The sequence below is a fragment of the Lipophrys pholis genome (genome assembly GCF_963383615.2).
Source record: "Lipophrys pholis genome assembly, chromosome: 10".
Lineage (NCBI taxonomy): Eukaryota > Metazoa > Chordata > Actinopteri > Blenniiformes > Blenniidae > Lipophrys > Lipophrys pholis.
This window is the reverse complement of record NC_137640.1, coordinates 18,603,850-18,626,296: the sequence shown is the minus strand read 5'-3', so window position 1 is coordinate 18,626,296 and position 22,447 is coordinate 18,603,850. Positions and strand designations below refer to the sequence as shown.

The 22,447-nt window shown below is 41.0% G+C and overlaps 1 protein-coding gene across 1 annotated transcript; it reads left to right on the top strand.

Moving 5' to 3' along the window:
* Positions 1-208: 208 nt before the first annotated feature.
* Positions 209-15,287, top strand: rexo1 (REX1, RNA exonuclease 1 homolog). The gene is made up of 16 exons (XM_080473186.1): positions 209-524; positions 2,822-4,602; positions 4,710-4,808; positions 6,611-6,821; positions 7,033-7,181; positions 7,333-7,470; positions 8,136-8,259; positions 8,369-8,494; positions 9,329-9,466; positions 9,552-9,665; positions 9,836-9,909; positions 10,866-10,976; positions 11,125-11,240; positions 11,544-11,682; positions 12,589-12,709; positions 14,299-15,287. The coding sequence occupies exons 1-16, from the start codon at positions 341-343 to the stop codon at positions 14,397-14,399; spliced, it is 3,726 nt and encodes a 1,241-aa protein (XP_080329312.1). The 5' UTR covers positions 209-340; the 3' UTR covers positions 14,400-15,287.
* Positions 15,288-22,447: the final 7,160 nt, after the last annotated feature.

The window sequence follows — 22,447 nt, the reverse complement described above, 5'->3', positions numbered from 1 at the left end:
GTGTGCGCGCGCCTCTGAGCAAAAAAAGAAAAGAAAAGAGCTTAATGGCTATTTGCCGTCTCGTTTAATTCATGCCAGTCACTTATCAGTATTCCACGAATAGACCGTGCTTTCAAGCCTCTAACAAATTGTCGCTGATTTTTTTTTTCTGAAACACGCCACTTCTCTAATCCACTGATGAACGTCACATCTCGCGAGACTTCAAGTCTTTGCGACCTATCCAACATGGCGCCGTAGGGACGTTGTTATTGTTCCGTCACTCCCAGAAGCTTGATAAAAAGTACCCCGAGAAAGCGGGCCGATTGTGTTCATGTGGGCATGAAAGCAACATTTGGAGACCATGTTAAGGTCCACCGGCTTCTTCCGAGGGATTGAATGCCCGTTTTACACGGACACCAGCGAGGGGAAAGGCGTCCGGAATGGGTGTAACAGACCGTACTGTCTCTTCAGACACAACCACGGGAGTCGGTCCAACGGAGCTCCGGCCCACCGGAGGAAGAGAGACGTCCACTCCGCTCGCAAAGGTGATCCTCTATCTAAGTCTTCGACAAAAATCTGCACGACACGTTCACTTTTCAACATGCAGACTCGGTGAAGTTGGGTGCTTCACATCAGCAGCAGCAGATCTGCACACAGAAAGATTAACGGGACACGAGAAGGATTCCTGCTGAATTCACTGCTCTTTGTAAAGTGATGGATCGTTTAGCCTCATTTTCAGTGGAAAATACAAGACGGGGCCACAATAAATCAGCGGGTGTCCCAACTGCGTGCATTGATTAACTAGTCTCACAATGCGTGACATCAACTGATTTATTGTAGGAAAATAAAGACGCCTAAGTGCATTAATCTTCCGATATTTCCTGGGGAGTCCTTTATTAAGAATACATACCACTCCTTCATAACCAGTGTGGATTAGCTCCAGACCCCCAAGACCCCTTAAGTTGGAAACATAATAAAGAAGATGGAAGGGAAACTAATTCTCCCCAAATGGTCACATGAAAATGTAGAATTAAGTTTTGCTCAATAATTATTTCTTTTCAAACAGCTTTTATTTACATGATTTTAATGAGCTACTGTTGCTGAGTCTTTCTCATCATGATTACTTCATGACTACATGATATAAATCTAATCGTGATTACATCTCTCTAAATTAGGAGTTCAGTAAGTGAGTAAATAAATAAATGCCCAGGCTCAGGTATGGAGGATAGATGAATCCCTCCATAAATGATTAACTTTTAAAAATATTTTATATTTCAGGAAATTGAGTCATAAACAAAATTACCAAATAATACGAATACATACTGTATGTTTTTCTATTATTGTAGGCTGGCACATATCAAAGATTAATAGCAGTTATTAATTTGTAATTTTTTTTTAAATATGTCTTAATTATTATATTTTTGTGCTTGGCCAAATATTCTAAATCAGTGAATAATGCTATTTAATATTAAGTCGTGATTTTATATATTTCATGGTCTAATTGAAGTTTATATTGTAAATCAAGGTCAGTTACAATACATATCAAATTCATTTTAAACTGATGATATGCCACGTTTTAAGTTGCTAAAATACTTTTCCCAGGCTTGTACATGTCAGTTGTTAACAGCAATATTGTTTAATTTGTGTTACTCTCTTCTAGGTCACATGTTACTCTGCATTCTCTGAAAAATAATATCTTCAACATGAAGTGCATAGTGCACATTATATACACATGGATGCTGGAACAAGCATTTCACTAAGAAAGGTAAAGAAACTAGTTAAAACAAACAAAAAAAACTTTTCCTTAAAGTCTACCTTCCTACTAAACCACATATACCACAGAGCTGAAAAGTGTGGACACTGGCACAACTTGCCAATAAAACACAATTATGCATTCTGGTGTATCAATAATGATGAATGATCAATAAGGATACTTGAAAAACAATGAATGCACCAAAGGGAATGTACAAGAATATCAAAAGATACATAATTTACTTGTATTTATTTATTTATTTATTTTGTGAATGATTTAATTAAAAACACAATTTCAATAAAAAAAAATGAGGATATGGACATGTAAGACAATACAAACCTTACAAAAAGCTCAAAAGAATATTAAAAATCATGCTTTTGTCTCGAGAGAACCTAATTTACGTGTCTCTGCAAAGTCTCAGACATTACGAAACATATTTTTGCAAGTATATATGCGTATTATTGAGCCTTACTGTTCATATGGAATCTTCATTTTGCTGCAATTGTAAATACATTTGTGGAGCACAAACCGCAGAGGAAGGCCCACAAATAAAAGTGCAGATGTATTTGAGTATGTAGACGTGTCGTCTGTCTGTCTGTCTGTCTGTCTGTTTCTGCTGGAGCCTTCGGTATTTCTGAGTATCTGCTCACAGTATTTCTCCTTTAGATGATGGATGTTTGTTGCAGTCTGGTGGTGGTGGTATGAAACAGCTCAGACTAATAAGACACTGTCACTGAATTCTGGGTCATTTGGTGCAGAAAGACTGTATTTTATAATCAGGAAGTCATCACAACTGTTATTGCAGATTTATACTGCAGCTTGTTTTATTTGTACTTCTGCGTTTTATTTTCTCAACCGTGTGTCTAAAAAATGAGAAACAACTTCAAAGAACAGTCCATCATCGGTTTTGGATGTGTCTGCCTCTTAACTGCAGTTTTGCCTGTAACCGTTTGTATGTTTCCAGCATAATGTCTGTTCCAATATAAAAATTTTACTTTATAAAAAAGAGATGTAGCTTGTCAATGTTAGTTGAGACATGTTTTTTTTCTTTCTTCCAGTTATTCTAAATCTGTTTTTGTATTGTTTCAGAACAAGGCTATGATCCCTTCTACCCTGAGGTTGTGAGTAAGCATGATCACCAGAATGGCGAGCCATCGGGAGACCTCAGTGGCGAGTTGGAGATGGTCAACAAGGCCATCGAGGAGGTCCGCTGCGAGATGGAGAGGGAGAAGAGGAAGCTCTCTCGGATTGGGGACGAACCGTACGACCCCAGTCAGAGTGCCCTCGCTTCTTCGGTGGACTCCGCTGAGAGCAGGGCGGCGGGTTCACACCTGGCCTATGATCCCGGAAGTTATGAAATCACGACAGCGGGGTACAATCCTGCCCCCGGCTGCAGCAAGTATACCCTGGATTCAGACAATCAGAGGCACAAACTTAACTCCATGGAGTACGTTCCCACGTCCGTTAAAAAGCCTTCGCCACAGAAATCCCCACACAAACTCTCTTCCGCTCTTTCCAGCCAGAAATATTCAAACAGCACTGCGGCCTCCAAGTCTAAATACACTTTAGAGAATTCAAGACCCACCACAGACATGGAGTATGACCCAATGTCCAACTACTCGTCTCGAATCACAGGGAAAAACAAACGGGACATCAGGACCCATCCCGTTAAATCAAAGAATCAAAAGACGCTCAAACTACCACAGACTGATCTACTTGATGGGGAGTGTGTCGTCGCTCCGAAAAAACCTCGCCTGCAGAGCCGCCCCGTAAAGATTTCTGACTCTGATGAGAGCCCTGGCTCGGAGTATCAACCCTCCTCGCTTATTAATTGCAAGCTTAAAAAAAGCAGCGGTTCAGTTGCAGAGACGTCGGGGATGGAAAGGAGAGAGCTGACAGAAAGTATATCGAACGCGCTGACGCAGAGAAATAGCAGAGACGTAGACACCCAGGAAAACATGAAGCAAACGGACAGTGTTGAGAAAAAGACAGTGGAGAATCAAAAGAGTCATAAGTCCGGTAGCAAACATGAAAAAATGCACAAAGCGAAAGAGGGGCTGCACAAGTCGTCAAACAGTGAGATAAGTAGCGGCAGTAAGGAAAGCAAGACGGCAAAGAGCTCGAACAAAGACTCGGCAAAGAAAGAGAACAAGAGGCATGTGAAGGGAGAGGACCAGAAAAACACAGGAAAGGTTGAGACATACGAGGTTCAGAGGGAGGGGAGAGACAACAAGAGAACTGAAAATAAGATAAAAACAGGGGAGAGAAATAAAACAGACCAAAAGAAACGGGATAGAGACACAGAGAACGGTGCAAGGGAAAGTAAGAAAAATAAAGAGCAAAGCAAAGATAAAGACCGCTCGCACAAAAACGGTAAGCTTGAAAGCGGCAAAAGAAGAAAAGACGAGAAGAAATTTAGTAGAACGAGTTCGAGTAGCTCGACTTCAGCAGCCCCGAAAGACATAGTGAAGCAAAGCAGTAGAAGCAGTTCAACTGGGAAGAGACTCGATCACAAGCGTCTGAGTCTCAGCCACGCCGATCTGTTCGGCGACGAGAGTCCAGACGAGTCCAACCCGATGGTGGACTATGACGACGACGCAAAGGAGGTTCCGGCGGGAAAATCGCCCAAAGCTACGAAGGGGAGTCGGCTGAACAAGAGCGCAGACCCCAAATCGACTCGATCTTCTTCTGAGGACGAGAGCGACGAGGCGGCGGAGCGCAGCGTGTTCAGCGACGACAACGGCGTGTTCGACGCGGCTTTCAGCGACGACGATTTGGACTTCAGGTCCGACCCCATAGAGGAGTGCCTGAGGATATTCAACGAGTCCAACGATGTGAAGCGAGAAGACAAGGGACGACAAGCGAATCAGGTGTGTCCGTCACACCTTGGTTGTACCTCAGATACATTCTTTGGCGTCTTTGACCAAAGTCAGAATGTCTGAATTTGAAATAAGCATGCCGTGTTTTGCCCTCCCAGGCCTCGAGGAATCTGGACGCGACGAGCACAGAGAGCACTTTAACGACTCTCTTTCCCGGCCAGAAGAGGAGAGTGTCCCATTGTGTCGCCAAAGGAAACGTAAGTTTCACCACGTCAGTCCCTTTCTTTGTCACACGTGGAGGAGTGTTCATGTTTCTGCTGCAGCTGGATCTTTGACAAGCCATTCAACCGTTTCGTTTTTCTATTATAGGGTTTACCACAACGCCTTTGTCATGATACAAGTATATAAACAATTGAAACGTAAGAAATTAAATGAAGTATTTTCATTCTAAATATAACGCCGTCTGATGCAGATTTACATTTACAAACCACGCTCACGATAGTGTTGTTATATGCTAATATAATGGCTTAACACTGTCGCCCCGCAATGAGAATATCCAAAGTTCTACTCCAGGATTGGGGACCTTTTTTTTTTATGCAGAATTGACACATTCTCCTTATGTTTGCCTGGGTTTTCTCCTCTTACTCCACTGTTTGGACGTAAGTGACAAGTTGATTGGGGTTTCTAAACTGCATAGATGTGAATGTGAGTGACTCACTTCCTGTCTCCATGTTTTCCGTGTGATAGAAAACACAGTCAGATGGAATAACTCCAACCCTTAGATTAGATCAAGAAGGTATAGAGAATTACTATACAACATGTCCTGTAGACTCAAAGCGGTTGTTCTCAAAGAAAAACCATCAAAAATGTTATCACATGAATGAAGAAACTTTGTTGGCGTTCACTCTGCTTTATTCAGCAGCGCCTCAATGCCACTGGACATGTAACACCGGGACTTGCTACTACTAGTACAAAATGATTACAATGAGGCGTCCACAACAATGTTCAACCTTTATCTGGAGTCCCATCACGATGCTTTGCAGTGGATGTGCAAAAGGTGGAGCGACAGAAATGTTAAAAAAAATAAAAATAAATTGGTTAAAAAAAAACATCATGTTGATCAAGAATCAGAAATATGCAAGATGTGAGCTTTTCTTCAACCTTAAGTACAAAGATCTTTCAAAGTCATGCGAGTCACTGGAAAACTTAGTGGGTATTCTGTAGAGTTGTGTATTTAGTGTAAGATACTGGGATTGTAAACAAGATGATGTAGAAGTGCTGAGCAGTAAATAAAAAGCAACGATTGTGAATTCAATTCGCTTTATTTTCACAGCACATTTACACATAAAACCGACCGCTCGTCATCAGGCTGAATGGAAACAGGAGATTAAACAAAGCATAAATACTGATTTAGGATCCTGAGATGATTTTTAATTTGTCATCAATCAGTACTAAAGGCCCGGTCTGTCGTTTTCTCCTGTCGGTACAAATCTTGTAATTCAGTTCAATGTAGAGATTTAGACGTCCTTCATCAGACTAAGTTGATTTATTCATCTCTGGAAAGGAGTGGGATCACAACTGTTTTATTTACATTCACAAAGACTTGGTAACCTGCTTGTGCTAAACCAAATCTATTCTTTTTTTTTTTTTAAATCACACTCATTCATCGGAGTTTGTGTCTTAATCTTTGATATTATTTCTCCTATACACCCAACTTGTATATTTGCTTTATCTAGACAAAGACATAAGGGCCTGTTGATGCCTCATGTCATAAGGTTATTTTAAAAAATATATGTAATTCTATTAATATTTTATCCGTTTTTCTCCTGTTACAGATGTTCTCAATGATGGAATTCCGCTAACTATTCTGCCTATGAGTTCACATTGTTAATGGGCGAAAGACGAACCTATTCAAGTGCAGTTTTTACATTTCATCATTTCGTGGTTGCAACACACAGGGCGACACTTTTGAATGATGACTGTACCTCCTCTCTGTCGGCTTGCTACTTTCCACAGTAAGAGCGCACGTTTTACCTTTAACAAAATCTTTGCTTTTCAGGCTGAAACACCTTCTCAGCCTGGAGCTCAGCCACAGAAGAGACTGTCTGCCCAGGAGGTCTGCTATCAGCGGATGCAGAAGGCGCAGCAGCAAGCCGCTCAGCTGACGGCCTCGGTCAATGCTCACTCAGACGCCTTGAAACAAGGTTTCGCCGGAGGAAAAAAGAGAATAGCGTACCTTCCGAGCTCGAAGAGGACTTCCTCTGAAACAAGTAAGAGGGCCTCAATCTGAATTTGATGTTTTGATGTGGAGCGCGATAACTTTCATCAGCTTGTTTATGTAGTGATTAGCTGAACTGAAAGGCGGTCTCCCCAAACAAAGACATGGGACTGTTGCATTGCTTGTCGCTTTACTGCAACTGTCTTATTGTCCGTGTCTTTTGCGGACACGATTTCATTTGCAACCTGTGCTTATGGAACTAGGTTCTGCCAGTGCCAGACCTGATGCCAGTCGGGTTTTATTCCCGAGTCAGAACCACCAGATTGTCAAGTCCCAAACCACGGCGGGTATTTTGTCCAAGACCTCGTCGACTGTCACGCAAAAGAGGGTGGCACACACGCCCACCATGAAGGTACGTCACCATTCAGTTTGTGAAGCCTTCACCTCATGTGTCTCACTCTCTCGCGTATGGTTGTGTGTGTTACCTTGATGGTTGACGGCAAAGATGTACTGAATGTTTTATCGATTCTTTCTGTAATGTGTGTGTTTTTTTTTTTTTAAAGAGTACGTCGCTGAAGCGCCCAGTCATCCCATCTGAGTTTGGGGCCAAAGTTCCCACCATCATCCGCCAGCGCTACCTTAACAATTTCATAGATGAATGTGTGAAATTCTGCCCAGCGGAGGAAGCTGCTTTCAACATGGTAGGAATAACGTGACCAGAATGAAATGTTGAGATGGGATTCCTGATGTTATAAAGCGACGTGTCTCTGCAACTTCGCTTCATTTGGCAGGAACAAGTGTTTTTATTGATGGTTGGATAATGTTCAGATAACACTGACATCATATATCAATTTCATACAGGTTACAGCAAAACACAAATAACAGCAGACAAAATGTGTCATTATGAAGTTCGTGATGCAGTTACCGTGATTGAAGTTTCAGTTATTCTCAGCTTGTTACTTTTATACATGGAAACAGTTTAGAGCTGCAGGGCTGATGTCTGATTTTCTTTTTTCTCTAAGTTAAGTGCAAAGTTTAGCACAAGCATTATGTGGTGTTGTCTCCCGATTAAGAGAAGCGCTGTTGCTATTTTGCTTAACTGAAGGAATGCCTCATCATTCACAACTAACGGCGCACTTTTAAATTCCAGTAACTTGTAAAATATCTACGACTACTTTTAAAATGTAACTAATTGATCTCATATCCGGTACCGTGCTTAACACGGGTGATGTGTTCCTGTTCGTTGGCAGACCCCTAAACCAAGTTGGGGAAATGATTCTAAAAAAGTCTTTTTTGGGACAAAATGTGTTTCCGAAGGATTTTCGGATGTTTTTTCATGCACACTGAAGTGTAGTTCTTTCCCCAGGCTCTTGATGAAGAGAAGCTGGTGTATGATCGGAGTAGCACGAAGAAGATCTACCTCAACATTGCCGTGAACACGCTGAAGAAGCTCCGGAGCCAGGGCAGCGCCATTTCACTGCCTGCCCCGAGTATGTCCTCTCAGGCCCGGGACAACACAACATGCACACGATTGGCTTCCGTTCTCACGTCTGCATTTCCAAAGAAGATTGATCATTTCTGTGTTTGCCTTTCCCACAGACTCTCGAGCTTTAGTTTGTAAAAAGAAGCCACAGTCTCACCAGGACGTCCTGGGAGGTCGACTCGCTGCCACAACCAGCTTCACTCTAAACAGACGGGGCAAACAGCAAGAGGAGAAACTCGCAGGTGAGCAACCAGCCGGGTGTTTCTTTTAATATGTACTATCATCTTCTTTTACGTTGATCACCCAATTCAATTCTTCACAACAACAAAAACATTCATATCAGAAGAAGTTAACGAAAGAGAAAATAGAGTTCACATTCGTGTAAAAACCTGTAGACGGTTGTTTTCCCTCTGATCTGTTCAACAAATTTCACAACCACAGTCAGGCTGTTCAAAGAACCATGTGAAAACCCCAAGGCATTGTTTACTGCCGTCCAACTGCCTCAGGACCAGGCATGTGATGGGGCAAAATTCCAGTTCTACCTAATGGCCTTTTGAGTGTAGAACTTTACTGATAGTGTCCTGGAGTTGGAGGATGGAGCACGTTGAAACTCCTTGGTGCATCACAACTGGGGGCAGCAGCAACATATTTCTTGCTGTTTATCGCTGGTACCCTCAACAGATTGACACCATGTGATCTGAGTTGATTTTTATTTTTTTTCCCATCCACTGACGGGTTGGACCTTGCTTTCTCATTTGGAGTTGAAAGCAAAAAGAACTGATTTAAAATTGATTGAACTGACTTTTGCGAGGTTTCTCCGATTCCTGAGGTTTTTACCAGCGTGGCCCAGATGTGAGGTTTCCATGCCAGTGACTCAGGACCTGAGTTGTGTCTTGCCATTCATTGGCATTCGAAGGGTTAAAAACATTGTTTCTTTGGTGCGTTTGGATTAAAAGCAGCATATGAAACGTTTTGTGATCAATTCAGTAAAGAAGCAAAACAGAAATCAGAGCAGATCTTTAATTTATTTTCTTTACCTCACAGCACAAAGTCACTGCTCATGTTTCTGTGTGTAGGAGCCACTCTATACAGAAAGCTGAAGACATACCTGATGACAGACGAGCAGCTCCAGGAGCACGGGTACCCGAGGCTGAACCCCGAGGCTCCGGGCCGGGCCGTCATCAACGTCACGGGCAAAAAGGCCTCCTTGGACCGTGAGTAGCAACGCGGGCTCTGAGATATTCTGAGCTCCAGCGTCTTTGACCTCACGGCGCTTGACTCCTGAGTTGTTTTTTGCAGCTTTCACAAAGGTCTGCTGTCGATGTGGTGCAGAGTACAAGATTAACATCAACGGTAACTGTGTCCGGAAAGAGGAATGCAATTTTCACTGGGGGCGTTTACGCCCACATAAAGGTGAGATTGTTCTGTTGTTGTTGTTGTTGTTTCTTTTTTAATGAAGATAAAGATGAATTTATCGTCCCAGTTTCTTTATTATTATTAATATTCTTATTATCATTACTACCATAAATTTCTGCTTGCTCTTCACTAACAGTTTCTTTTGTCTTTTTCCTGATTCCTTTCAGTTGCGGGAGGCTGGGAAAGGATGTACAGCTGCTGCTCTGCAGGCGTGGGCGTCCCAGGCTGCCAAATCTCACAGGTATGACACTGAACCACGCAGTATCGAATAACACACTCCCTGATTGGTTTCTCTTGTCTAGGTGCAGTTGAATGATTAATCAAAGACGTCCACATTACTGTATTTAGACATTCTCTGAGTATTACTGTGCATTTGCAGCTTTGAATCTTTTCAACACTTTTTCAGAAATAAATGGTGTCTTTAAATCGTACGTTATATTGCACCCGTTAGTATAATAAAACCGCTACTGCTTTTATTACTACTGTTGAAATTTGCTATCTGTTGGCATTTATTTCCACTTTGGTCTTTCTCTTTTATTACGTCGACCATGAGAACTACTATGTTCTTCATTGATCTATCTATACATTTTATTTTTAAGGTCTTTTACTTTTTCCTTTTTTACATTTTACATCATGTCAGCATGAATAATGGGACAGCCACGTTCTGAGTGGAATAAAACACATTTATTGCTGTTTACATAGGTTAAAATCTTCTGCAGTTTTATGTGACAGACCAGGTGAACCAAAAAGAGCAGACAGTCATTGAACACATAATGTGTCCATCATGGTCCATTTTCTTTCAGCATTGTTCAATGAGCAGTGTTCACAGATGACTGAGAACCATAGACACCTTTACTCAGGAATCTGCCAGCAGCCCTAGCATATATTGAATTAATATTGGCGCTAATCCTGCACGGTTTTAAATTACAAGATGGTATTTATTAGAATATTTAGGTTTTCATTTCCACGTTTATTATCACGATGTGTTGTGATCCAAACTCCTCAAAAAGGCCGTCCGTTTTTATAATGTCGGAGTTTTCCTGTTCGATTTTTAAGTGCTTTACTAAGATTGTTTCCTTGATTCTGAAAAATGACTCTTCATTATTTCGCGTCTTATTGCTTTAACCAATTCTTTATTTGTGCTTTACTGTTAATGTTCATTAATCTCAGCCCTAACAACGTTTTACATTCCCTCAGCAACATGTTCAGGATGGGCGTAAAGAGTCGCTCGATGGCTATGTGTCGACGTTCAGCAAAACTCTGCCGCCAGATGGAAACGGAGGCATGTTTGCGCTGGACTGCGAGATGGTAAGTTGGATGATATGAAATACTGAAATGGTGTGAATTCAAATTTGGCTTTTCGCTGCTATATGGTTTGTGATTCTTCTCTTATAGCTATTCTCATTTTAGTCATGATCTAATTTTTTGATTGTTTTTTTTTTGCTTTTGCCCGCAGTGTTACACGAAGCAGGGCCTGGAGTTAACGAGGGTGACGGTCATCAACTCAGAGTTGAAAGTTATCTATGACACTTTTGTCAAACCTGACAGCAAAGTCGTCGATTACAACACAAGGTGAGTTTCTCACCTTGATCTGAGATACTGATGGAGGTAAGCCTGTGGGAAAAACTCTGGCTTGTGTGATTTTTAGACGATTCAGAGGTGACTAAAGTACAGAGTTTTAGAGCTAAAACATAAGATGATGCAGGTGGTGAAGAAAGTAAAAACTATAATGTAAAACCAGCACCATAAGACGATTGTATGCGACACATAGTTACTGGTGCTTTATAGGTGTTTGTTGTACCTTGCTGCCTCTGGAAACTTCTCCCTTTGATACGGTCGGCGTTGCACTGATGAGATTGCTTTTCTGATCTGCAGATTTTCCGGGGTGACGAAGGAGGACTTGGAGAACACAACCATCAATCTGAGGGACGTGCAGGCGGTTCTGCTCAACATGTTCAGTGCTGAATCCATCCTCATGGGACACAGCTTGGAGAGCGACCTTGTCGCTCTGAAGGTGAGACGATTCCTCATTTCAACAGATACGCCATGACTAAAACTGCACTAAAGTACTCGTACAATATTCAATGGAATAAGGATCAGTGTGATTAATCAGACAAATGCGCTTCTCCCCTGCCATTTTTTGTTTTACAATATCGCAACTGCGTTAATGCAGGAAAACTCTCATCTTCTAACCTGCCCATGCAGCTTTCCTGTCTTCTATCGCTCGCTCCACTTCCGCCTGTCACATTTCTTAAGAGGGCTACACGCACTCATGACAGAAAGGAAAAAAAACAGCCATGCCTCTCTCTCTCTTGTTTAATGTCGTTTTCCTCCAATAGAGGCCAAATTTAATTCAGGTATTTTTCCGTCACAAAATCCATGTTTGAATTCCGATTATGACCGGTGCACTGGAAGGGTATTGGTTAGTGTACTTGATTTTATAGGTTCAATTCCCGGTTGAGGCATTGTTTATTTATTTTTTTGATCAGATATACCCCTGGTAATGGAACGAAGAACCATTAATGTGGCTCTTTGATACTGACAGTGGTGTCGGCAGTCGGGCTGCTATTGTGTCATTCAAAGCTGGGGTTGATGCGGAGAAGATGTCCTTTAGCCTATGGATGCACAGATGCAATTTTATTTATATATATATATATATATATATATATATATATATATATATATTCAATATATTGACCTGATTTTATTTGTATGCCTAAATTGGAGGATTTATTTCTTTCTCTTTGTTTTTGACTTTGATTTTGCATTAATTGCAATGTGTTTGATGTTCATCCATGTGAGACACTTGATTTGTGGTTGAAATGATATTCTTACAAAAAAAGCCTGTGTTATTTGTTCTGTTATTTATTATCAGCTAAAATGAAAATGAACACACGCTGACTTAACTATTATTTTTCAGCTCATCCACAGCACAGTTGTCGACACGGCCATTGTTTTTCCTCACCGCCTTGGTCTGCCCTACAAGCGTGCGCTGAAGAATCTGATGGCTGACCATCTGAAACGTATCATCCAGGACGATGGTGAGCGAGCTCAGGCTGGAAATCAGCTGCGTTGTTGCTTTTCAAGACCTTTTAAAAAAGGTTAAAAAAATTACAGTCATGGCAACAAAAATCTGAATTATTTCTGTTGTATACAGATTGTAAAATTTCTGTACATTTGCAAGGTGTCCAAAAAATTTGACAAAACCACTCTAGCATATTTATGCTGTTATGTTGAGGTAATGATTTTCATCAAATTAGCGATCTCGTAGCGTTTGAGGAGGTTTGATGGACTCAGCAGCTGCAAATCACCACCAAGTGAAAATTCTGACACATCCTGGAGAAGATGTAGAAATGTAAATACTTACTACTAAATACTGTTTCAGCTAAAGGAAAAATACTTTCTCTAGTTGGCTTTATCCTTCCATCTTCTATATCAGGCGGGCTCGAGCCGATCCCAGCTCACTGGGCGAGGACAGGACGCACCCTGGACTGTCCATCACAGGACTAACACACACAGAGACAGACAACCACACACACTGGCATTCACACCCAGGGGCAGTTTAGGGTGACCAATAAACTTCACATGCATGTTTTTTGACTGGACTAGATGCTGAGTCCCTGGAGGAAACAAACACACACACACAAGTAAAAAACATGTAAGCTCGACACAGAAAGGCCTGGCTGGTATTTGAACCCATGACCTTCTCGCTGTGGGGCGAGAGTGCCAACCACTGTGCGACCATGCAACCGAGCTTTACACGTCCCTTTATAACACATTTGTTGTCTCGCTGTTCATACAGCCTTCACAACAACAAACCAACCGATTAAAATGTGAGAGAAACATTAAGGACCCTGGAAAAAATGACAAAATATAAAACCAATAACTGAAATGATAACTTACCTCAGATTTTGTGACTACAAAATGGAAAGGAGTGGCCAATCACAAAAAATATAGCAGATTTTATAGCTAAAGACCTATAATGGGAGTCGAAACAGTCAATAAAACACTTTATTAAACCCAGTAAAAATACAGTGAACAACTAGAAAGTGAATCTCATAACTTCCACTTCTCATAGAAGTGTGTGGCCTTCAGAGGAAGCCTGTGGCTCATAAATGAATCCTTGTCATATCTGATGATCCACTAGTGATCATGAAGCACTTTAAATAAAAAAAAAATAAAATCTTGCGTTTAACTGCACTTTAGCTGTGTGGCCTGCAGGGGTCACTGCTGAAGTCCATTTTCAGTTTCCAGAAAACCCTTAAAGCTTCAGACAGACAGCAGAAATGATGAATGAAACAATATAAAGCTTTGTGTGTGGCTGGAATAAACAATTTCAGAGACACTGAAGTTTAAGATGTTTTAAGAAAACAGCCTTCGCTAATTTCTCCTCCACGTCACACTTTCACCTCAGTGTAAAAATTACTTCCTGTCATTTATTGTGACATGTTACGCAGCAGTGTCACAGGTTCTAGTCGTTCAGTCACAGAATGGTCTAATACCTTTATGACTAAAAGAGTTCTTTCTGTAATAACGTGTATACTGAATATTCTTTCTGCTGTGACTTTTAACAAGGTGACATTAAAGGTAAAAATCAAAGAGATTGACGTATTTGTGCTTGTGTTTCCAGTGGGGGGCCATGACTCCAGTGAAGATGCTTCAGCCTGCATGGAGCTGATGATCTGGAAAATAAAGGAGGATGCAAAAGTGAAAATGTCCTCTACAACTTGACCCCCTTCAGTGTGACCACCTGCCTTCGTGACGAGACTCAGAAGTTCGAGGAGGTGCATCGACGCTTCCAGGAAGCCGCCTGAGGGTCGACGCTCCTTTTCCCACAGTTTTTAACAACTATGTGGAGCTCAGCCTCGTTATCATCTGCTGTGTGTGACGAGAGAGCCTCAAGCCCCTTCAACGCATTAGTTGTCTAAACTATGTTTTCACTTGCTTAATGAGGTTGCCCAAATTCTGAACGATTCTAGTTACAATTGACTTCTGCTCATTTGAGTGACATCTGTTTAAAAAGTACAACTTATAAGTAGAACCAACTTGAAGCATCGAGGCAGAGTCCGCCCAGTAATGATACTACGCTCGTGTCAGGCTGCCTACAGCCTAAATTGCACTATAGAAACGCTCTTGTTGTTTAGGGCCCGAGTCTGAGTACCTCATGTGTGGTTTAAATCACTTCATATGAAAATATGGGCTACTTCTTTATTCGTGGAATCTTGCTGTTGGATTCAGTCTCTCACGGGGTTTATTTTGCTTTTTTTTTCTTATCTCGTCACTGCTAAGAAACCCTGCTACCTATTTGAGCACAGTGATGTAATCTATATACTTCACTGGACAGAAATGCCAACTATTTTCAACTGTGGGGAGATAATGACAGCAGCTCTCACATGATATTCTTCAACTAAACAATACCATTAAATTGAACTCAGTGTTTACTTAGATCTGGGCTTTTTAATGCAAAATAGTTAATTAGTTAACCTGTGCTATTTATGTTAATATTGACTGAATATAGAGCTGTAAATGTGCTCTGAGCAGGTTACATTTTGTATTTGTCCTTTGGTTTTAGTATTGTTGGTTGTTTATTTTTTCTAATAAATCACATATTCAAAACTCTGGGACCGTCTGCACGTGTAAATCATTTTAATCTTCTATTTTTCCAGTGATACAAGAACCTAGTAAAGGTTATTATGTGTACAGATCTATACAATATATCCTAGTTTTGAATTTCTTGTCAGCAAAACAATTAAATGCTAAGGAAGCTGGGACAGTGTGTCCTCTATCAAGGTGGTGCCTCCAAGGTTTTGTTAATTAGTTTCATATATGGATCACAACAGATAATTTAAGGAGCCTTGTCAACTCATGGTCACATGGTTACCATTCACCTTGGATCTTTGGATTACACACAAGCACCTGCACACAGGTGGGCACCCTCCCATCAGCAGACAATGTATCTCAGAATAAAATATAGAAAAAGATAAATGACAACAACCAGTCTGTCTGTAAACCATTGAATTAACGGACCCACTCTGGGTCTTTGATGTCCCGGTTGTTAACCTGTCACTGTGATTATGAGTTTGTGTAGCTGTCAGTCTCTGTTTTTTCCGTGATGAATTGATGTCCTGCACAGGTCCAGCTGGGTTCAGCTCCAGCCAAGATAAGTTGGATAAAGGAGCATCAAAGATGGATACTAAACCATGTTCTGCATATTTTACAAAACATTTTATTGAATGAGTCTGGATGATGGCATTGACCAGCATTAAGCCATTAAAAAACATCATCTGGTGCAAAATTTCAAAGGCTTGAATGGTTAAGCAGCTGAAGACCTACATCGTGTGACAAAAGGAAAATGTTTCGCTGTTGGGCTATAATTGTTCTCTTTTGTTTTTTAAGGCCTCCAGAGTGTTGCTGGATAAAAGTCAAAGCAGTCCCGGCTTTTGTTAGATGTGCCACTGTTTTGAAGGTTTAAAAAAGAAACTGTTGTTTAGTGTTTTTTTTCTTCATTTTTAATATCTAAATGGTACCCAAGGTTTTCATTCAAATCTTAAACCAAAGCAAAGAAAACATATCATTCATTGTGTCAGTCGCAGGTTTTGTCGGTCTCAAAGTTTTACTTTTATTCTTCTTTTTTGGAGTCATGGTCCCTTTTGAATGGTTCACCTGCCGTAGATATGTGTTCACTCTTGTCGGTAATATTAGTTCAGTCATATATCTGAACTCTTCTTTTTCCACTGCCGCACAAATAGTTTGTGACAGTGTGACAGATTTCTCTCTGTACAGGGCCGGGCCTCTTACACTATCTGTCCAGTCAACAGCAGGTGCAGCGGGTGTAAATTCTCTTCTCAGCAGATGTGTAAATTGTGAAAAAGAAACAGGAGAGAAATGCTAAACTGAGAGGCCCATCCTTTCTTTGGTGTGTTTGCCTATTAAGCTTCTCACCGTCACATGTCAGTATGCATTTCCCCAGGCCAGGCCACGGACCCCAGGTATTAAGAGCCAGTTAGCGGGGATCAATACCTACACAATGTTGCACTGACAGGGAGGGGGGCTTCCTAGTGTTTATTGAGTGTCCCAACGATTTCCAACATGTGGAGAAAAGCAGCTTAGCGGGGTCGTCTTCATTATCAAATTCGATCAGTGCCTCTTTTTGTTTTTTCCCCCCTCTTACCCATGGTCACCTTTAACTAGAGGGAGACACGAGGGGGAAACTGTGAGTCGGAGATCCAAAACTGACCACATGCTGGGAGATAGAGAGATGTATTATCTCCACAAAGCAAAGACACACTCCCCTGCACCTATCGTGGAACTGAAACAATGAGAAGAGGAACAAGCAACAAGTTTATCATCGATTAATCATCACATAATCACATGATTGCTTCAACTCTGAATACTTTGCAAATTAAGTATTGGAGACATTTGTTTTGATTCATAACATCTGCACCTTGAACTGGAAATATTTCACTGCTATGCAAAAATAGCTGATGCTGACATATTCAAACGTCACGGTGTTAAACGGATACCAAATTATATAAATTTTACAGTTTTGTGCTAATATTCAGGAATAATTATGTATGAAATAACAAAACAACGGTACAAATTTCTGATAATGGCTTTGCTGCTACTTATTACTGTGATTGAATATTATCACAAATAATTAGAAATTCATTTGATTGGTCATTTGCTCCTCCAAGATATCAGAAAATTATTAAAAACAGAAATAATTATTTTAGTTCCTATCAGCAGTTAAAACATACTAACAGAGAGATAAAACAATAGGAAAATGTTTGCATACCCACTTGCTGAAGGCAGAGAGAGTGATGAGAAAGAGTAGTTTTACATCAACATGTCGTAATTCAATCATCTAGTTGTTGTCGCGCCAAACACATTTTAGAGACACTGGTGTTTTGTGAAATGTACAAGTCTCTAAAAGATTATTATTTTGATATGAGAATTCCTCACTTGTCACATTATTTGTTTACAGATTGATTACTAGTCACAGCAAATTAAAAAAACAACTTTAATAGAGGGAAAGTGACACTTATAACTGTACTCCACAGCGTGTCCTGTCCAATACTGTGCACATAGCTCTATGACTGTCGTCTGCCCAGACACATTAACTGAGCAGCAGTGTGTGGCTCAGTCTGATGACTGATTCAATCATTAGGGTCAGGTGACGTTATATAAACTGAAAGAAGAAGGACCACATTCAGAATGGAGTAACCTAACAATTGTTTAAGGCTGTGAACGCATCATAGGTATCGTGGATAATACAGCCTAATGTTGATGTCAATTACAGTCTTCCACGTTGTTGTCAAGAGGGCTGACTTAATGCGACGCTCCTTCAGTTAACTGGAGCAAACAGAAATAGTAACAAAGCTGCTCTCCAGTGGAAACAACCGCTCTGTGCAGAGAAAAGGAAGCTGCAGCTCTACAACTGTTTTCATCTGTGAACAAAAGTAACAAGCTTGATGAAACGTCAGTAGTTTCAACCACAATATTACTTTATTACTTAGTTACTAAGTACTACCAAAACTATCTTCTTCATAAGTCATCATTTTCAACGCTGGTCTTGGATTATGTAAAATTAAAGTCTAGGGAAAACTTTCACATATCCTGCTTTAGTTTTTCTTGTTCTTTACCAATCTACCCTTTTCAGTGTGACGTCGATCTTCCTCAGCTCATATGAAGCACAGCTTGAGTTGGAAGCTGATCAAAGTCTCTGTTTACATAGTGTGTGTTGTCTTTGGGCTTTTAGAAAAAGATGTGTGTTTAGCTTCTCGGTCTGACTGAGCTCACCCTTGCCCCCCAGTCCAGCCCATTGTGGGTGCCTTTGACCCCGGCGACGCCCACAGCTGCCCGTCGTTCCCCATCGATCTTTAATCTGTGGCACTCTCCCCCAATTAAGAGTCTGATCTTTACTCAGTCTCTTATATTGATCTGCTGCTGTGTTTAGCTGTTCTTTGATTTGATGTCAAGGGCTGCACAGGAGATCACAGGAAGATCATTAGAATTCAACAGCGGGGAGTTCATGTTGCATCTCTCAATTTTACATCAATAGAATTGGACTTAATGGCTCTGTTAGTTCATTTAAATGTTTGGAGTAAGCTGTCATAAAACCGGAGCCTATGACTATCTTTGCATCTGTATTGGAGCTTTATTTCTGTGTTTGAAGGCAGGTCAGTGTCACAGCCAGTGTCAGGCCTCACAGCATGAGCCGTGCTTAAGAAGACCTGCTGCTGCCATCCCTCTCTCCCTCAGGTCAAAGGCCAGCGGGCCCTATCGATTCCCCCCCCGATGATGAAGTCTTTAGATCCTCTGCAGACCCTACCCTCTCTGGCCCACATGCTCCCAGACTAACATTGCAGTCCCTGAAGGCCTCCCAATTGTTCTCAGCGTGCCCATCGATCTACTTTGTGTTGGAGGGGCTTTTCTTCAAGATAACTGACAACTACAAAGACCCTGTCCTGACAGGCCCTTGTCAATACAAATTTCGACTATTGATAAGTAATTAAAGAAAGACTGGCCAGCTCTATAAAACATCTGTTTAACAGGAGACATTAACAATGACTCCGAAGTGATACAAAAGAAACCAAGACAATTTACAGCCTTTATTCCCTCACTTCCCTCAGCTGCTTCCCAGCTTCCTTCAATGAAGGTTGTATGTAGAGCCGAGCTTCAAACTATCTAATATTTGATAGATTTTTCATGGGAATTTTCTCTTTTATATATATATATATATATATATATATATATGTTTCTTGCCATAACACTTTTAAAGGCTACAGAACAGAAACTACATTTTCTTTAGAAGAATTACACAATTAAAAACAATGACATGGAATGACACAAAATAATATTGTTTTGTCAGAAAATGAATTATTCAAGATAAGTAATTATTGGATAAAAATATAAAGAAATAAAAAAAATAAAGCTCGGGACCTCTAAAAAAATTGTTTGCACACATGATCATTAGTGCTCCATACCTCCAATTCCTGTCTCCCACTGTATTGTAAATAATGGTTACGAATGCTGACAGTACTTGAGCCACGTTACTCTCGTAAATACTCTTTTCTACTTCTGATAGCTGTAGAACACATGTCAACACTTAAATCACAATGTTGCCTGATGTCATGCGTGGAGTAAACAACAACGATTTCAATCAATTATACAAAAAACAACAACAACAACAAACAATCACCTGAATGTTCTGTGTTTAGGACAATATTAGGATAAGACAACAAAGCTGATCAACAATAACATTAGGACCACAGACAGGTGATTTGAATAACATTGATCATCTATTCATCATATCCTGACCCTATATTTGGTAGCAACTAACTATTTTAGCGACAGAATTGATGTGGTAAGAGGTAAAGGATATAAAGGAGTTTTACAAGGAACACATTGTGATGGACGACTCGGTCAGAGCATTTGCAAAACTGCAGTTCTTGTAGGGTGTTCTAGGTCAGCAGTAGTCACTGTCCAACAGGGGCTTCAGGAAGATAAAGCTGCAACAATTAAAGCTCTGTAGTGCATGGGGGGGGGGGGGGGGGGGGGGGGGGGTGAAGCTGACCTAATATGGTCTAAGCGAACAGGCAAACACTGTAGCCTCAATTGCTGCTGCAAAGTTAACTTTGGAGACATAAAGTTTCTTCTCCTCACATCTCGGTAGCAGATACCACAGCAGAGGCTCAGAAATTTACTATATTTCATGACTTGACAGATCAAAGGTGTTTTGGCAACACAAAAGGGGACCTGCACAATATGAGATAGGTAATTATAATGTTGTGGCGAATAATGGATCAATCAATCTTTATAGAGTATTTTTCTAACATTATAATGCTGCACAGGCTGTTTGACATGTTCAAACCAGAGGCCCTCCTTTTACCCACAGACACACGGTCCCCCGTGTCCCCCGTGTCCCCCCCCCCCCCCCCCCCCACCCCCTTCCCATCACCCATCCCACTCTCTCAATGTCATATGAAACAACAAAAATGGAACTATATGGAAATGGAGAACGCAAATGTCAAAGCCCGATGTGTATAGCTACTATAGGTCCTTTATAAGAGAAAGTCATACAAATTTGAATTTAGACTTGTTTTTATGGATTTGTGAAAAACTGTTGCTCGGATCCCTGAATGCTCAGACATCAATAATGATCAATCATCATCATCATCATCATTGAAATAAATGCAGTACATGGTTTTTTTTTATAATTGGGTTGCTAACTAATTTCCATAACACTTTTTATTAGCTAACAATAAGTTACAGAGTTAATAACTTTGACTTGACAGTTCCTGTTTATGCTATCCTTTACTTAGTTTCAGCAGAGCAGTGAAGTCTCAGTAATTCCCTCTGCTATTTCACAACAGTTTTTAAACCTGCATAACACCTGCCCAGGGGTAGCACTGTTGTCAGTGATGTGCCTCGCCTTTTGTCTTCTAGTCGCTGTAATCCGTGCATGTGTAAGTGGAACCTCTAAGAGCAGGATAACTCCTACTAAGCGGTTTTAAACACTACGGGAGGTACCAAAATCCACTAACTTCTCCTTTACCTCTTTACTTCACTCTTAAATGTAAGATACTTATGTCCTGGTGATTAGACCCACTGCACCAGCTGATTAACATGAAGGACCGATGGAGTGTGATACTGTCTTTCGAAGATTCCCACATGTTGAGAGGTTTGAAGACAAAGTGTTGCATGGGATTGAGCCAAACGAAGTATAGGACACTCATTTCCAGTAAATCCTGGATGTCTTGCGGGGTCGGAGGTGAACCTGGACGAGCCCCGTTGGCCCGCAGAAGGGGAAATGATCCGGGCAAGGGGGTAGCAGTGTGTGAGTTAGTTGTGGCGGCTGTGAGATGGGGAGGGTCACACACAAGCACACTCTTTGTGTGCCTCTAATCCCCCCAGCCAACACAGCTTTGGCCAGGTTTCATCATGAAAGTGCCATGAAATAACTACTTTTTTTCTCTGCTTGCAGTAAATCTCCCCTAATCCTGCAGGCTGCGGAGACAAAGGCCTCTGGGACCTAATCCTGGAGCTTTTAGTGAGACTGAGGGGCTGGCCGACAGAGCCTCTTCTAAATGACTTATTTCTATCGGACACTAATATAGCTTGACAGCCAAGAACGGTGAAAGGAGGAGGAAAAAGCCAGGGGAAAAAAAAAGAACACAAACATTTTCACATATTTTGGGAAGTGTGAGCAGCTGATTTTGTTGTGTGAATGTGAACAGAAGAAGTGCACTAGAGTGATTGGTCTGCCACTGTGATGCAGACACAAACCACATGTTTATCTCATTAGGGGAGCTGCAGCTGACCCTCGTGCAGGAATGTACCTGTGGGAACTTATTTTTGTATGAAATTGTGTAAGATACAGACAAAACCAACTGCTCCTACAGTGCATTGTGCTCAAAAGGGAACAGTAGCAAAGCTTTCAGGATCATTTTAGGGCTCAAATTGTTTATTGCATCCTAAATACAGACCCACAATTCCCTTGTGGTCCCTGCTTTTGTGGTACAGATTAAAGTGGTTAAATGATATTGGTCTTTGACTAACACACTGCTGTACCTGTTGGATATATATTCACAGCATATTGTGTTATTCTGAGGGGTTTTTCCTTTAACTTGAGTGTATTCAAATACATGTATTGTTGTACATATTGTAAAGCCCACCAAACAAAGCCAGTGACTTTGTTCTGCATAAAAAGTGACTTAATTTCGGTGGAATGCACTGTTTGTTGAATGAAATATCGTATTTAGTAATTTCCCGCCTTT